At 36.9% G+C, this 18,221-nt stretch overlaps 2 protein-coding genes across 4 annotated transcripts; both read right to left on the bottom strand.

The window, feature by feature from the left end:
* Window positions 1-12,821, bottom strand: fhad1 (forkhead-associated (FHA) phosphopeptide binding domain 1; the record flags this gene model as incomplete). 3 transcript variants are annotated; one of them, XM_079897823.1, is made up of 28 exons in its annotated part: window positions 12,626-12,813; window positions 12,358-12,459; window positions 11,964-12,170; window positions 11,569-11,728; window positions 11,400-11,494; window positions 11,041-11,271; window positions 10,186-10,309; window positions 9,606-9,736; window positions 9,440-9,508; window positions 8,253-8,360; window positions 8,116-8,181; window positions 7,705-7,857; window positions 7,405-7,600; window positions 7,135-7,205; window positions 6,947-7,045; window positions 6,603-6,692; window positions 5,809-6,160; window positions 5,395-5,494; window positions 4,365-4,471; window positions 4,123-4,282; window positions 3,858-3,951; window positions 2,962-3,112; window positions 2,759-2,841; window positions 2,309-2,404; window positions 1,947-2,173; window positions 1,239-1,407; window positions 777-857; window positions 1-276 (listed from the first exon to the last, which is right to left on the bottom strand). In XM_079897823.1, the coding sequence occupies exons 2-28, from the start codon at window positions 12,451-12,453 to the stop codon at window positions 97-99; spliced, it is 3,696 nt and encodes a 1,231-aa protein (XP_079753949.1). In that variant the 5' UTR covers window positions 12,454-12,459; window positions 12,626-12,813. The 3 variants fall into 3 exon arrangements, with proteins under 3 accessions (XP_079753949.1, XP_079753950.1, XP_079753951.1); XM_079897824.1 differs by having other exon boundaries at window positions 79-276; window positions 1,260-1,407; window positions 12,626-12,814; XM_079897825.1 differs by lacking the exons at window positions 1-276; window positions 777-857; window positions 1,239-1,407; ... (15 more) ...; window positions 8,253-8,360; window positions 9,440-9,508 and having other exon boundaries at window positions 9,576-9,736; window positions 12,626-12,821.
* A 1,185-nt stretch (window positions 12,822-14,006) lies between these two features.
* ela2 (elastase 2) lies at window positions 14,007-16,644 on the bottom strand. Its single transcript, XM_079895973.1, has 8 exons — window positions 16,545-16,644; window positions 16,286-16,374; window positions 16,035-16,132; window positions 15,769-15,891; window positions 14,792-14,928; window positions 14,562-14,707; window positions 14,296-14,448; window positions 14,007-14,166 (listed from the first exon to the last, which is right to left on the bottom strand). The coding sequence occupies exons 1-8, from the start codon at window positions 16,615-16,617 to the stop codon at window positions 14,149-14,151; spliced, it is 837 nt and encodes a 278-aa protein (XP_079752099.1). The 5' UTR covers window positions 16,618-16,644; the 3' UTR covers window positions 14,007-14,148.
* Between the last annotated feature and the right edge of the window lie 1,577 nt (window positions 16,645-18,221).

The raw sequence follows: 18,221 nt of genomic DNA, 5'->3' as shown, positions 1-18,221 counted from the left end.
ATAACATCATTTAATATAAAAAAAATGTTAATCACTGTACCCAAGTGTGAATAATACACAATACAACATTTTAGGTGGTCTTAAGTTGTGTCCATGTCAGTGGGCCTCAGTGAGCAGGGGGATGTGGGAGATCTCTGGAGCTTGCAGAGGGCTGGCCAAATCAGACACCACTGAACAGATCTGCTGTTTCTGCCCCATTTCTTTATTCAGATTATTCACCTCACTCTCTCTCTTTTTCAGCTTCATCTGTGAGATCCGTTTCTTCACTGCTGGGGCCTGTGAACAAACACAGTAAAATCTAGGGCTTTCAAATAATGATTACATTTGAATAAAATAATTACACAATATGCCTGATATATATCAGGGGAAAGGGGGGGAGTGTGTACACAGGTCCCTATAAATATAGTATGTAAATATTTGCTAAGAAACACCCCCAAATGAAGATAAAAGGCATTACATTATTGTGGGAGTCGAAAGTATTAAATAGATGTATTCTAGTATTTTGTCTGCATTTTTTTTATAGGTCTAACATCAAACAAACAGGAACAGATTCATGCTCCATTTATAGCACTGAGATTATGAGCTCATTAAAGAACAAATTTGTTGGTGCTGCTAAAAATCTATTAATTGCACAGTGTGGAGTTTCTTTGCAAAACCCAAGGCAGCCTGTGGCAAACAGCATGGATTTAGACCGTACATATGTTCTGAAGATCAAACACACACACACTCAACTTATCAAGTCACTGATTCTAATCCACTGTTGCCATTGAGTGTACCTTTTCATAGCTTTCATTTGGTATACAGTTGTGATGGCCCACTCTTCTACTGCTTCTGCCTGTTCTCTCTGCACTAAGGCCCTGTAGAGAAAGCATTTATTACAAACGGCACTTGGGTAAGCTATGAAGCCACTTAAAAGTGGCTCTCTATAGAGAGACAGAGAGATGGTGTGTCTGAGATGTTGAAAATGTCTATTTTAAGGTATGACTTATCCATCATGCCTTAAAATAGGCATCCGTGAGTGAGTAAATAAATCAATTAACTTGTAAGTAAAAGCATCAGGGAACCATATAGACTTACTAACCGACAATGCATTTGTTGGATTGTTTGTTTTAACAAACTTAGGTAAGAATCAGAACTGTTTTTTTCATGTAAGTTTGGTGCAGAGCAACTTTTTGACTTGTTTTATTTTTTCTCTCTATTACAGAGTTAGTATCAGTCAGACTTTCTCACTATGATACCCTATTATTTCTGTTGGTTACACTGCGTTCCTGCTGGTTTCTCTGCAGCTGGTTGATGCTTTCCTGTAGAGCCTGGCGAAGCTGGTCTGTTTCTTGTCTCTGAGCCTCCAGTTCTGCCTTCACACTCTCAAGCTCGGCCTGTGTCTCGTAACCCAGCACCTGTCTCTCTCTGAGAGAAATACACAGCACAGATGGACAAAACAGAGCAAAAAAAACTTTAATTTACAGTTTTTTAATATAATATAATATAATATATATTTTAATATATTTTCAAATGTAATTTTAAGTTACTTTAGCCATTACTCCAGTCAAATCATTCTAGTATGCTGATTTGGTACTCAAAAAGACATTTACTATTATCAATAATAAATAATAATAATAATAATTTTGTGGAAACCATGATACGTTTCCATATGTTTTTAATGAATAGAAAGCTCAAAAGAACAACATATATTTGAAATAGAAAGCTTTTGATCAATGTTATGCACCCTCGCTGAATAAAAGTATCAATTGCATAAACGTAAATGTAAAATGTCATTTATTTGAAGAAAAAAAAATATGACCCCAAAATTTTGAACGGTAGTGCATGTACATTTATTACACACATTATATTTTTGAAATTAAACTTTTTCGAAATGTATTACAAATACACTGAGAAAGAGAGCGAGAGAGTTATTTGTGATGAGTGTGTTTTTCTGTTGTTTGCACCTGAGTGTGTGTATTTCTCTCTGGTTCTCCTGCAGTAGTAGTTGTTGCTGTTGGCTCTGGCTTTTCTGTATTTCTAAGCGGGTTCTCACAAACTCCAGGTCTGTTTGTCTTATAGAGACTATGTGCTGTCTCTCATTAGGAGGTATGTGCTTTAAACTAGCACAACCGGACATCTCACCATCACTTATCTCCAGAGCCTCACGCAGCACTTGCACTAGCTCCAGGTACTAAACGAAAGACGAAAAATGATGATTCAAATAATGATTTACCAACACAAACTCAAAACAGAGCACAATCTCAGGGCCACAGATGTTCTTTTCACACAATTTAGTTTGAGTTTGTATGTTCTATGTGTCACTCACTGTTCTCTCACTGAGCTCCAGAGCATCAGACATGTCCATTCTGGCTGTACGCTCTCGTGCTGCCTCGGTCAAAGCTTCAGGGAACGCAAAAGCACTCTGCATGTGTAAAATAAGCACACTTAAACACTCAAAACACACAAAAATGAACACAGAAGTCAGAAAGTGTCCCTCTTCTGCTTTAATGACAGCAGCACTTGAACTACATGAACAGTTAGTTTAAAACCTGATGATCACGTTCTCCAGCATGATTTGAGAATGATCCAAAGATCCTTGCGCTTCAATGGAATCAAGAACATCTAACGTTTCGTTCAAAATGATTCACAGTTTTAGTGTCACAAATTTGCTTATCTGACTAGTGACCTAGAAATGGTGCATTATCTTAAATATTTCTTGAATATATTATCTTATGTATTTCAGTATTGAAATATATGGAATAAGTGAAGCTGCTACCACAGAACTGATGGATCCCCTCTGAGCTGGAGATCTCTTCATCCAACTCTGCTTCTCTGGCTCCCGCTGCTGGCTCAGATGCTCTGTAAACCGCACAGAAGAAAATTTATCATGTTAGGTTAATGTATGCCAGAAATGAGACCAGATCAGGATCACCACATCCAAAAGTTTGATCATTAGTTAAAAGGGATTGCAAGACTCACTGCTAGGCCACTTCTGTTCTAGAGCTCTGATTCGCTCCCTCATGTCACGCAAACCTTCCTGCTGTTGAAGTATCGCCTTCTCACCGCGATGACCTTTGTGTTTTGACCCCTGATTGATGACATCATTAGGATCTGTCATGAGTGCCACATCCTGAGAAAACAACATCCATATAACAGTTAGAAGTGTCCATGTGTGATCTATGTGAGTCCGTGTGTTTGTGACCCCTTATTCTCCTTCTTTTTTTTTTTTTTTTGGTGAATGTACCATTCAAATTTTGGGGTCGGTAAGAGTTTTAAATGTTTTTAAAATATGTCTCTTGTGCTCACCAAGGCTGCAATTACCGGTATTTGATTAAAAATGTAGTTAAAAGAGGAATATTGTGAAATATTACCACAATTTAAAATAACAGTTCTCTATTTTAATATATTTTAAAATAGAATTTATTCCTATAAAGGCAAAGCTGAATTTTCATCAGCCATTACTCCAGTTTTCAGTTACATAATTAAAAAATATATATTTTTTTAACATTATAGATGTCTTTTGCTGTCTCTTTTGATCAATTTAATGCATTAAATTAATGTTGTTGAATTACAGCATTAATTTCTTTCTTTTTTTCTTTTAAATCTTATTGACCCCAACTTTTGAATGGTTATGCATATATCCAGATGTGCTTTTTAGGCTAATATCAGGCACATTATGTGCCTCAATGTGACTAATTCAGCCACTATGTTTCAAAATACTATTATTATTCAATCATTTTTCTATTCAGAAAAAATTCAAACAGAGCATATTTTTCTTCTTTATCTTAATTTTTATCGATTTTTCATAAAATATGTCTAAATATATAGGTCATTTCAGTTTTGTTAATGTTTGTTCAGTTTGTTGCCGATCTCACTTTAGTGTTTCTTAAGGTCTGAAGTGGAACAAGGCTTGTGTTCTCCATCTCTCTGTATGCTGCTGCTTTCATTTTCAGGTCCTCCTCAGTTTGTCTAACAAAAATGGAACAATATCTACTCAGAAACACATTCACATGTTGTGGATTCATTTAGCAGACAAGTCATCTTAAAAAAAAAAAAAACACTACATTGTTTGATAAATCGTTTTATAATGAAAAGATAAGTTTGAGGCCATTGTATGTCATTGTTTTGGTCGTACAGTACCTCAGTTTTTCTTCCAGCTTCTTTGTTTCTTCATCTTTCTGTTCCACTAGTTGTGACATCATGGTGAGCTTCTGTGTGAGCATGCTCAGTTGAATCTTCTGGTCTACAACTAAAGCTTTATGACTCTCCAACTCCAACTTCTGCTGTTCACTTAGTTGTCCTGCACAGACAGACTTTCAGTCAGAAACATAAAGACAAACACAGAATGCAGTTGTACTCGATTGTGATGCTTTGTGTCTGACCTGTCATGTCAGAGAGCCGAGCATGAGCCTGGGCCAGGTCACGACTCAAGGCATCGATGATCTCACTCTGACTGATCACTTCCTGTTGGGATGAGACCAGAGATGCCCTGCAGGACAAATTAGATACTGCATTAACGATACAAGAATATATTCTGAAAACAGTAGATTGAGTATGATGATGAGTATAGCATAAAGTATTGACTGTTTAAAGTCGGCATTAAACTGATAAAAGTGCTACAGTCTTTTCTTCCCTACTGTGATGTATATCCGAGTGAAATGGCCTCTCAAACAAGAAAAAATGTAGGATTTTGTCCATTGGGATTTGATTGGATCATTGTGGTTTGCTATATTACTGAGATGTCATGAGAGTGACAGGTTGTCCCGCCCTCACGCTGACATCATCAGAGAAGAGAAGAGATGTCGTTGCAGGAGGAAGGGGAAGTTATTTTGATTAAAGACTACAGGGGCACATGAATTTAAAAAATAATAATACTGATTTGCACGGATAAATCATTCATAATGACTTCTGCAATATTCCACAAAAAATAAGAATTCCATTAACAGAATAAACACATCTGATCTTTTATAAATAAATAACAATAAATTATGTAGACATGGTCTTTGGTTATCATTATAATTTTAAATAATTTAGAAGATTTTAGGATATTGACTGAGACAAAAAAGAGACATATGTGCAGCTACAATTTAACAGTGCCTGATCTATGAAATGATTTAAAGAGAGAGACATGGACTGTGTAATTAGTTATTGAGCAAGAGGTTTATAAATAATGTATGAATAAGGCATGCATTATGCATTAACAAGAGCACACTATGTATATTATTCTGCTCACGGTGAATGTGACGACAGAGAAAGGAAATCTGTTTACAAAGTAACTTGCAATATATAAATCGCTAAGCAACAAGCTAACATACGCAGAGCTGTTGCATCTGGTTTCGGGGCAGTCCTAATGGCTAAATACTTAGAATAATAATACACAACATTTTTGGATGATGGGTAATGCAGTGATACCGGAGGGATTTTATGGATTGATCCAGTTCCGAATTTTCCTGTTTATCTGATGTGCAAGACGTGCTGTTGTTTTCAAAGCCCTCCAGTCTATCGAGCGCCTCTGTGAGACAAGTACAACAAGGGTAAACATGATCATGAATACATATGTAGGACACATAAAATCTGTTACACAAATTAGTTTTAATTAGCTAATGCTTTTGAGAAGCTGCCCTCTATGTGTAACACGCAAAACTGCAGCATTTCAAAACAACGTAAAACAAACGTTTCTGTGAGCATGAGTTAAGGCAAACAGTAGAGTCCAAATGCCACTAATTTGTGATCATAATGTTTATTTGTTTTTAATTTATTTTAAGAGAGTTTCAATGAAATTATGAATATTTTTGGTCGTGTTTATGAATAAGAGGCTGTGCTCACCTTTGAGTTGTTCCTTCAGTGAGTCCCTCTCCTCCTCAATCTCTCTCCATCTTTCCTCACTCTGCTGGGCTTTGTTTATTCGTGTTTCCATAGCAACAATGGTGTATGCGTGCTGTCGCACCTGCTCCCTGTACTCCTCTACCTCGACCCTGTGTTTCTCTCTCTCCTCTTCAGCTCCTCTCTGCAGGGCCTTCGCCTCTCTTTCCTCACACTGCTTCATCTTCTTGTTCCTCTCCTCTTTGAGATGGAATTCATGCAGTGTTACTTTCAACTCTGCTTCTCGTATCTTGGCTTCTTCAAATTTGGTTTGCCACTCAGTCTTGCGTGTCTCTATCTCCCTGTGCAAGGCACTCTTGGAAGACAATAAAGTTATAGTCATTGAGTTTTTTTTATCACTGTGGTTCTATGTGATATAAAAGCCCATTTCCATCACATAAGAAAACGTACGCTTTGGTAAATCATAATTATAAATTATGACATTAAAAAGTCAAAATTATGAATAAAAAAAACAATTATGAATTAAAAAAGTTTTAAAAAATGGTATTTGCTATTATATAATTATGATACAGCAATATTTATATAATTATGATATGTGGTGGAAAAAGGCTTCAATATGTGTCAAAGTGAGAAGCAAATAACCAATACGGCTATATACTGGGAACTAACACATGTGGATAAATACTTGGGAAACTAGACTCTCAGAAACCAGAATATAGCGATGCAGCACATGTTGAGAGTTGAGGTCAGTTTTATTTCATTTTAGGGAATGAATTCAATTCTTAATTTGAACTCACCTCAGTTTGTCTCACTAACTGTAGTTCATCCTTAACCTCTTCCAGCTGTCGCATTAGTGTGTTTTTCATCTCTCTGTATCCCTCGGCTGCCTGCGTCATCAAAAGGTCAAAGGTCAAGAGAAACTTCAGTGAAACAAAATTTGATAGTAAATCAATTAATTAAATCAATCTAGTCTATTAGCTTGGAGTCAATTCTTTGAAACACTTTCAATAATATATGAATTTCCATTGGAACTAAGATGAGTTTAAAAAGCTAAATGACAATCTACAGTACTTGAGAACATCCCTCAATAGGTCTATGTCTCAGAGACTACATTTAGTGTTTTTGAGAGAGACAGCAACACCTGAAGTTTCTCCAGCTCAAACTGCTTTTGCATGAACTCCAGCCTGCTGTGAAGATCTCTGCCGTGTATCTCTGTCTCCTGAAGCTTTTGCATCTCTGACTTCAGTACAGGAAAGAAAGACAGTCATGTTTCTTATGAAACATGAAATTGCTCGTTTTCTGATTCTTTAACTGATTTTGCTGCAATACCTTTAGTTTCCTGAGCTCTGATTGGATGTCCTTGTGGTCCTGGCATAAAATCTTTAAGGCACCTGACACTCCTAGACAAAACAAATGATAACAATAATTCAGACTACGGTTCTGTAAAAAATGCACTGAAATTCAATAATAATAGTATTTATATATTTATTTATTTATTTATTGCACAAGTCATACATATTTTGTAATATTATAGTGATTTCAACATCACTTAGCTTGTGACAGTCCTGCTTGAATCTTCCTAAACTTTCTGTTTCTTACCTCCAGTCATCAAAGAGACATCAACCCCTGCTGTCTTTAATATCTGAGCAGCATTTTGCAGTATTGTGAGCAGGAGGTTCAGTAAAAACAGCGAATGCTCCTGAACCCAGCTGAGCGCAGGACTCAAATTCATGTCCTGCAGCCCAGATATTTCCATCTTCACTGTGTCCGCAATGCACGCATCTTGTACTCGACTCTGTATGCAAACGCAAAGCGATGTTATATAGCTGTGCAACATGTTGTGTATTTCTGTAACACAAACATACAACATTACTTGGCATAATCAATGTTTCCACCTACCTGACATTCTTGTAGTCTGGCTCTAAATATCTGGGTCTCATCCAACATTTTACTCTGCGTGTGAGCTTCCTCTTTGAATTTAATTTCAAAGTAATGCACTTTGGTTTTGTACATCTCCATCTGTTCCATTAGCTCTGATAAACAGTCCAACACCTCCAAAATCGGAAACAAAAATAAACAATTTCACAACAACAACAAAATTCTGGCAGTTTTCTCACCCTCTGTCCAAATCTGCATGACTTTCTTTCTTCCGTGGAACACAAAAGACATTTTGACACTAATATCAATGTACTAGTAGTATACTTGTAAGTGTACAGTTTCAATACTGCTTGGGACTAAATTGAATCACTTTACAGTGTATAAAACTGAGACTGAAATTTGGCTTCTGATTAGCTTGAAATATTTTCTTACCTTTTGATCTGATTCTTTGTCAGAAACACGCACAGTCTTGACGATCTGGTTACGAAAACTGTCAAACTTTGAAGAAATGTCAGATAAGTTATAGTAATAGACACTTAGACTGCTGTTCCTGTCTTGAGTTCACTTACCCTTGACTGTGTGTGTTTGAGTTCAGCTAGAACTCTCTGTTCTCTCTGCTGCGTCTGCTCATGAAGCTGCTTCAGTCTGTCTATCTCTGCCAGCAGAGAAGCCTGTTCCTACAGCACACATCACACATGAACATGACATCAGATTTCATAAGCTGCCATTACCTGGCCCAGTGGCCTAATAGATAAGACATCAGTCTCTGGAGCAGTGGTGCCAAATATTTTCAATGGAAAGTAGCTTAAGTCTGCTCAAAAATAGTTAAAGGACAAGTTCGGTATTTTACACTTAAAGCCCTGTTTTCAGATAGTTTCTGATGAAATAGAACGGTTAAGATTGAAATTTGGACACATGCTGCTGGCCCGAGAATTTTCGGTTTCTGTGGTAGCACCCCCCCACCTCCACAATGGTTGCATAGGTGCACTGGAACAATCCTTCCTAAAATGCATTAAACTTTCGTTTACAAAGACATGAAACTCACCGAGTGGTCAGGGGTGTTCACTGATATGCTCACACCAAAATCGCTGCAAAAGATGCTTTCCAACAGGTTTTATCGTAGTTTTTGTCCAACTACATTGACTTGTACCCGCCACCAACTGGGCTGGAGTGTCTATTATTCAAGCTCTCAACGGAAGAATGTACGGGTGTGAGGCGTTTGGAAAAATAGGTCCACAGTTTTACAACGAATGGTAAAACACCTGTTGGAAAGCATCTTTTGCAGCGATTTGACCACTTGGTGAGTTTCACGTCTTTATAAACGAAAGTTTAATGCGTTTTAGGAAGGATTGTTCCAGTGCACCTATGCAGCCATTGTGGAGGTGGGGGGGTGCTACCACAGAAACCGAAAATTCTCGGGCCAGCAGCATGTGTCCAAATTTCAATCTTTAAATGTCGCTAGATGACATAATGCACCAATTGTCGGCAATCATAATGCACGATAATTTCAGTTTTCTCTTCTAATCCGTGCTCATATACTGTAATTTTAATATAATATATAGCTGAATGTCCAATAAAGCTGTTCTCATTTGCATATTTTCTGTCAGACAACAGAATGATTATGCAATGATTAACGAGCAGTCCAAAAAGTTGCTAGATTTGTTGCTACTGTAGCTAAAAAAAAGTTGCTACAGGGGTCTGAAAAGTCACTAATCTCACTGTGTGGAGATCAGGACTGGGTGGGAGTGAAACTCACTTTTTTGAGGGATTCTGCCTCACTCTTCCTGGCAAGTAACTCATTCTGATGCTTCTGGGAGTCTTTCAACTATTAAAACCACAAAACAAAACAAAAGAGAAACCGTTATTTTTATTGCTAAAACATAAAAACAGCATCAATAAAACATAAGTGCTGATGCAGGAACCTTGTCCGTCATGCTTTTGAGCTTGGCTTCTTTGTGTCTCACATCTTGTCTGAGTTTGTCCACCTCAGCTGCTAGTTTAAGAGCCTGTTTCTCTCGAGCAGACACATCTCTCTGCAAACTGCTAATCAATGCTGAATCAAAAATTGAAATAAAACAGAGTAATAACTGCTCAGATCTAACAGGATGGTCCCTGTATGCAACAATTATGTTACTGAGAATTTCACTACAACAATATAAGTGTATCTTAATATTACACAAATGTCCAAAGGTTTGGGGTCAGTAAGATTTGTTATGTACTTGAAAGAAGTCTTTGTGCTCACTAAGGCTGCATTTATTCAATCAAAAAATATACAGTAAAACTACAGTAATATCAATATCAAGAAATAACAGACCGCATTCTACATTGGAATTCAACCAAGCCATGTAATAAATAATAATAATAATAATAATAATAATAATATAATCATAATATAATATATCATATCATATATCATAAAAAAAACAATATATCATAAAACTTTTCACATTACAGTAATATGAATGACTCACATATATCACCCCTATAATACCATCATCATACCTGTAGAGGAATTACTTTCATTCCTTAGTTTATTCATCTGTTCTGATAGACTACGTATCTTCTGATCTCTCTCTGTAACAGCCTGTTCGAGCATCTCTCCTGAACGTCCCTGAAGTTCCAGCATCTAAATCCATTAAAGAGATAAAGCTTACAAAAATGCACAGCAGTTAATTATTAAATAGCACATGAAAGATTTCCAAGGGATTTTCGAGAGAGAATAAATAGGGCCTAGCTTTATAAAATAAATGTGTCTCTCTTAAACTGAATCTTGAAACAAAAAAATAAATAACTTGAAACATAACAGTCAATAATGGGTATTTTTGCTACAGGGTGGATGCTTTCTCATGGACCAGTGGCCTTCTGGATAAGACATCAGCATATGGCACTGGAGATTGTGAGTTCAAGTCCCACCAGGGTCATTGCCGTTTTTATAAGAGGTTTCCTGTTTCTTTTTTGAGATGGAGACAATGCATGAAGTTTTCTGTGATCGCATTCTAGTCCTGTAGCATAATTGGGGCTCTTAATCCCAGACTTACCCAATGTAAATGTTTACTGTCTTGCCATATAAATTAAGTTGTAACTCAAATGGCATGAAAAAGGGCACTTTATTTTCGTTGCATCATGAAATCCAACCTGCCTTTGTATTTGTATATGACTATGAATCTACTGCTAGCAATTAGTTGCAGAAGACTGATATAATCTTATATAATAAAGTTAGTGCTATTCTTGAACTCCTTCAAAATAGGTGAGACTTGAAGTCACAATCCCCTGTTCCTGAGGCTGATGCTTCATCCATTACATAAACCAGTCATAAAGCAGTAAATAATGTAAAGTGAAATGTAACAAAGCAGACACCTGCTCCTTTAGCTGCTGTATCTGATCTTTCTTCTCTTTGATGTCACTCTCCAGGCAGCGAAGTCTGTGTGTGACATCTGGATCACCCTGCTTCTTCTGAGACAGCTGGAGCTTCAGAGCTGACACTTCCTCCTTCAGGGCCATGATCACATCATCCTTCCTTTGGGACTCATCCTCAAAGCACACAGACACACGAACGTGTCCCTCTCCGGGCCAATGCAACCTCTCCTCCTAAGAAAGATCAAAGTTATCAGTGTATTGTTTAAGCCTTTTAGCCCTGTGAGATGGCATAACAATAGCATGGATGGTCCAGTGAGCAAACGGACACTAAGGTTTTTTTAACAGGATGTTACACTCACCTCCTCCATTGGCAAGGAGTTAATGATTTGAGAATTGTGAGGTTGTGTCTTACTTCTTAGATAACATCCTTTTCCTGTATTACCACTCCAGCTTCCTGCAAAAATAAATAAATAAAATGTATTCAGTTTGAAATAAACTAGGTAACAACGTTTTTTACTTGTCTGCTACCTGGTCTGCTGGACTGGGTTTTGCGATCAGGTGTATTTGGACCCCGTTTAGACCCAGCGCTCATGGGGCGAGGTCTGGTGGGAGGGTGGGGTGAAACAGAAGGGGTCCGAGCTCGTACCCAGGCCTGGGGAATGGGAGACTGGGCAGCCAGAAGAGGAAACTGTTTGGGAGTAAGGCAAAAAAAAGTATTATATAAATATTAGATTGTTATTTATTTATCATTATTTAATATAAACTTGAATCAGTACATTACAGGTTTATGATAATGAATTTTCTGTGTCTTTGAACTTTAACTTAAGTCAATATAAAATGCTACTGAAACAAAACAGATGTAAAAAGACACATAAACTAATGTGTAATTTCTCTTATGCGTTTAAACACATCAAAAATGTTACCGATTTCTCGCTGTCAGTGGAGAGCTCATAGGTTGATCCTCCATAGCCAAAGTGAAGCTGGTCTCCCGAAGAGAGGCGCACAGTGGCATTGTGTATCCGGCAGTCATTGACGTAGGTCCCGTGGGCAGAGTTCAAGTCACGAATAACATAGCAGCTGTCCGCTTCACACCAGTCAATAGTGGCATGACACTCATCCACCCCACTATTCTGAGTAGATGAGATGAGACACACTTAAAAAAAACATTCTAGTGACGTGTCTCCTGAGTCAGAATGTCATATCCACTATCAGATCATCATCTCATCATCAGGATATATAATTAAATGCTGAATCAATAACCCTGTGAACTGACATAAGTGAACACACCTGGGAAAGAAATAAAGTTTAATAAAGTACCTGCAGACAGAGGTCAGAGTCTTTGTGTCTTCCTATAGTAGTTCTTTTAGGCTGGAGTTTAAATACCCAGTTTAGAGTTTTGAGGTAACCCCTCATTTCAACCTGAAGTGCAGAGAAAACTATTCAATTGGCATTCAACCGTTACTGAATTTCTATGTATTTGTGTCTTTTTTTAAAAACCTAGGTTACTTGACCGCAGTACATAATAGGCACCAGCATTTTTTTAAACTGTACTGTAGATTGCAATGATTGTGTCTTGACAACTCACCAGTACGAGTTTTCATCTGCTTTCGTCCAAACTGTGTACGACCCTGCTGCTCATGGGCATGTTTCTTGCTGTCTCTAAATAGGTTGTGTACGAGTGTCATGGTAACGTCAAAAGAGAAGAGCCCCGCCTTCAACACAGCGTGCAAGTCCGTTCTGTCTGGCTGAGCAGACGTCAATCTTCCACCGTGGAAACTTTCGAGACGCGCTGGTGCTTGAAGGTTGTCAAAATAAATAGAATTTAAAATTCATTTAAAATATATAGGCCTATTTTATGCACTTATTATTTTATTTCTAAATTTCGTTTTATTCTAACATTACTTTTTATTGGTTATCAGGTTGGTTTACACTCATAAAAACATGATATCACAGTTTTAAAATCAAACATTTCATATTGATGAACTCGACATGGTGCTAAAACTTTAAAAGGGTGGTATAATGCTCTTTTCACAAGATGTAAAATAAGTCTCTGATGTCCCCAGAGTGTGTATGTGAAGCTTTAGCTCAAAATACCCCACAGATATTTTAAAATAACATGTTAAAATTGTCAAAATTGTTTTTGTGTCTGTCACTTTAAATGCAAATGAGCAGCTGCTCCCGGCACAGGGGGCGGAGCTACAACATCTTGTGTCTTGAAAATTTCAAAAAGTTTTTTGTTTATGTTTTAATTTATGTAGCTGATGTGGAGTTAAAGATCTTCTAATCATCGATTAGCATATTCTGTCATGATAATCTATAAATCGTGTTCCCGGGGGCGGGGTTTATGTAAATTTTAGGGTTAGTGATGTCACTAACCCGGGAGGAATGTCGTGTAGTTCCTACCAGCCGTTTGTTGTAGTCCTTAAAAAGCTATTTCTTTAAAAGAAAATATCTCCCTTTACTTTGAACTTTGAGCATTGTGACTTGGCATATGTTGTTTATGCTCAAACAGCAACATCACACACTAACTGAAGTTAAAAAAGTGAAATTATAATCAACCACCCCTTTAAACTACCGCAAGCTCCAAAATTAGCATGCCAAGTTGACCTCTTTTCCCTAGACCGCATCCATGTTCTCCTCTTTCGCTTCCTCCTCGTTTTTTTCAGTGCGATTCATATTGCTCTATTTTGTTTACCACTAGCGCATGCTGATGATGATGATCATCGTAAAGTCTAAATACATGTCATACCCAAGTTTATTACATCCATGTCGTACAGTGTGATTTGTAATGATCTTATAGGATTGCCGAAATCGCAGGCAAAGCGCTAGAGCAATGTTTACCTCGGCATTTGTAACTAACATTATGCACCATCAACCCACAGCACTTTAGCCGATGCATTATCTAAATTAGATATTTAATTGGAAACATATATTGATTAGGCCAATAAAAACATAACCACAACAAGAAGAGGAATAAATATTGCTTTTTAATATTTTTTATTTTTTTTACTTCTTTAAAGGCAATTAGACAAGAATTTTGAATGAACTTTTTGTTGTTGTTTTTGATGATGATGATGATGATTTTGAAGTAACCACACCTTCCACACTTTAATAAGAGGTCATCACCTGAAAAATAAGAGGCCATATAAGTATCTAATATGTCTTAAATTTATGTCAACAGGATATGTAAAAAAAAAAAAAAAAAAAAGATGGTGTGTGCTCAGAAAAAGACCAACAGTTTTGTAGTGTACTCACATTACTGATCCAGGAACTGTAGCCAGACACACGGGTGAAGACGGAGGGCTTCTTGGGGTAGTTGCAGCCCAAGCTGGAGCCAAAACTCACAATGCCGTGAACATCCCAGGTGCCGTCACTTCTCTGGCAGTTCAGAGGGCCACCAGAATCACCCTGCACAAGTGAGTAACAAAAGTTTTATCATTGGTTATAATGAAATATCAAAATATAAACACAATGACAACGTCTATAAATAAATAAATAAATAAAGTGTGCATCAAACCCACATTGCAGCTGGACACAACTCCATCTCCACCAGCGCACACCATGAGGTTGGTCACGAGGTTGCCCCACCAGTCAGACCTAGTGCAGGTAGCGTAGTCCACAACTGGGAGCATAGCCTGCTGCATGACATCAGCAATGGGACCATTGGCTGAAAAAAAAAAGAGAAAGCAAAACGTGTTTTTTTTTCGGCTTGAAAAATAAGACAATAGCATTGCAGTGGAGAGGAACATACTCCAGAGGCGTCCCCAGCCAGTGACGTAACAGGAGAAGTTGTGAGGCAGGATGCTGCCAGAAGTAGGCAGGCAAGCAGGGGAGATCTTGTCGCTGAAAGTCACTGGAGTCGACAGCTTGATCAGGGCAATGTCATTGCTGAGAAACACACAAATGCATCAAAAACACTCTTAGTTTAGACATATCGTCCTGGTCAAAAGTTGAGAATAATTACGATTGAAAGAAGTCTCTTATGCTCTTATGCAAAAACAGTGATATTGTGAAATATTATTACAATTTAAGACGTATTTTATTATTTTAAAATGTAATTTATTCCTGTGATGGCAAAGCTGAATATTCAGCATCATTACTCCAGTCTTCAGTGTCACATGTTCCTTCAGAAATCATTCTAATATGCTGATTTGGTGCTCAAGAAACATTTATTATTATTATTATCAATGTTGAACAGTTTTTGCTGCTTAATACTTTTGTGGAATCTGTGATACACTACCATTGAAAGTTTGGGGTAAGAAAGAAATTAATACTTTTATTCAGCAAGGACACAAAAACATTTATAATGTTGCAAAAGATTTTAAATAAAGGATTCTTTTGAAGAATCCTGAAAAATGTATCATGATGTATTCATGAAAAATGTATTCCACAAAAAAAAAAAAATATTAAGCAGCAAAAAAAAACATTTATAATAAGAATGATTATTAATAAACAAGTACCAAAATCAGCATTTTAAAATTATTTCTGAAGGATCATGTGACACTGAAGACTGGAGAAATGATGCTGAAACTTTGACATCACAAGAATAAATTCAATTTTAAAATATATTCAAATAGGAAAGAGTTGTAATAATATTTCACAATATTACAGTGTATACTGTGTTGTTGATAAAATAAATACAGCCTTTGTGAGCATAAGAGACTTCCTTCAAAAACATAAAAAAATCATTTGACCTGTAGTGTACATTAAAATTAGATAAGGACCAACCGGATATTGTAGGAGTCCCAGTTCTCGTGCACGATAATCCTGGCAGGAGAGATGGCGAGAGAGCCGGACTCACTGCTGAGTGCCAGGTTGTGCTTGCCCAGGTAGACTCTGTAAGTTCGGCTGCTGCTTGGCAAAAGTTTAAGACATAGTTTTAGTCCTTCTCACAATGCAAATTAAGGAGACATTCATTGCATTTCTTAAATGCCAGCTAGAGCAGTGCAGCATTATGTTTCATGTTGCCTATTGTGACAGAAAGAGCAGTGTACCCAATGCAGTGAGCAGCGGTCAAGACCCAGTCCTTGGCGATCAGGGTGCCACCACAGGTGTGATAAAAGCTGGAGCCACTCTGGTACTGGAGAGACACCTGAAACGTTGAGGAGGTAATGAGTGTTGAACCGGAGCTCTTTTCAGTGCATTTAGTCATACAGTCAGAAAAATAGCATTGCTGTGTTTAGAATTACTATTTGATGGTTAAACATTTTAGGATGAGATTACTGATCAGTAGCATTCACAATACCTGCCATGGCCAGCTGTTTGGTTTAACATCAGTTCCACCCACCACTCTCGAGGCGAGAGGTTTATAGGTGGGCTGCCCACATCCGTAGGCTGTTTCAAGACAACACACAATGATAAATTACATGTCTGCTCAGGTTCATTAGCTACAATGCATGTGAATGTGAATTGTGAAAGATATCCCTGCTTTTTCCGATGCTTATTTACCAAAGAGAATTTCTGAACTCTTTTTAGAGTTTAGAGTAGACAAATGATCATCTTACCGCCAGCAATGAACAGAGCCAAGATCAGATATATCATGATGCCTGATTTCAGTGGCTGCAAGCGAACACCCATGACTTATATACAGTAACCAGGGTTGCCAGATAGCCCAATTCCACAGTTTTCCCATGGAATTGGGATACTTTTAATCTGTTGCCACAGGCTGATTTTTTTCTCCCCAGTGGGTCAAAGGTTTATTTGACTGAAATGCTTGTATTGAGATATTTGACCCATTTTACATTCTAACAATGATACAACTAGATTATGAGTTTTGTGTGGAAGCGCACTGGTAGGGAGCTCCTTTATGAAAACAGACTGTTTATGATTACTACTATATAATGATTTTAAAGTTGAATTGTGTATAATGCATATAGTGACTGTAAAGAATACATTTTAGGGATGGTAGTGGCATAGTTTTAATATTTGGGATAGGATCATTGGGCTTGTTTTGGGCTACTTTTGATTGGCTTTTAGACTAGTTTTATCACGCAGACCTGGCAACCCTGACAGCAACTAACCTGGACAGCAAAATAGGCTAGTAACAATTCCTGCAGCAATGCACCGATAGCATTTCCAGTATCATTTAACCTTGTAGATAAATTTCCCAAAATATCAGTTATCTTACAGGTTTTATGAATGCGGCCTGTGAAATGCACAGATGTGATACAAACAGAAATCCCTTGCCAAAGCCAGATGGCTTTTTGTGCTTCACAAAAAGGTTTTGGGATTGAACTAATATACATGTAAAGGGTCATGTCTTTTGGATTGGGTCTTGATCTGAAGTAGTAAGAATTCAAGGAAGATAAAAAAAAAAAAGATAAAAAGATTATTCTGCAGTCAGACTAAATGTGAGAACAAACCGTCAACATGTTAATCAACTGCAAAATTATTTTTAACTGATTAGATCATACCTTGAGAAATATTAAGTTCAAGGTGTACCAGTTCAAGGTGTAACTACTTCTGAATAGTTTTTCTCTAAAGCAATCATTCAAGCCAAAAGTGCAAGTTTGTGCTCTTGGCTTTTCTAGTTGTTGGAGGTAAGAAGTCTTAAAGACTGATAATATAGTTTTTTATTTATGGTAACCACAAGGAGAGTAGTATAATTATTAATTATCATGCAAATGCTTAGGGGTCAACGACAAATTCATAATTAAGAAAATGAAGAATCTTTTCAAAGGAGATTTTAAACTAAAATCTAGTGTAGAACATGTGTCAAGTTCTTAAAAATGTACTCATTCTATTTATTTTTTTATTTTTTTTAAACGTTTCAATTTAATGACTCATGGAGTAACATAACATATTGTTAACGTAACATATTCCTGCATCTTAAATACATAAATTTACACATTTTAATTATAATTTTCAAATTATATATTAAAAAAACGAGTTTAACCAGGGATGTAGAAATCAAGTGAAGGGGTGCAGAATTGGGTAATTAAGAAATGAAAGAGCCCCACATATGACATGCAGGAAAAAAATATGTACAAATTTATAATACAAATTTGTAATTTGTCAGCACGTTTTACTAATTCATTTTAGGTAAATCATGTGCACAATATGATAATTTGTTCCCTCGTTTTACTAAAATCATGATTACGTTGTAATAATTTGTTCTCTTGTTTTAGTTAAATCAAAATGAGATAATGAATTATTTCAACATAGCCACGACCACAAATTAA

This window comes from Squalius cephalus (genome assembly GCF_949319135.1).
Source record: "Squalius cephalus genome assembly, chromosome: 16".
In the NCBI taxonomy this organism is placed as follows: domain Eukaryota; kingdom Metazoa; phylum Chordata; class Actinopteri; order Cypriniformes; family Leuciscidae; genus Squalius; species Squalius cephalus.
The sequence above is the reverse complement of the archived record's forward strand: the minus strand, read 5'-3'. Positions and strand labels throughout refer to the sequence as shown.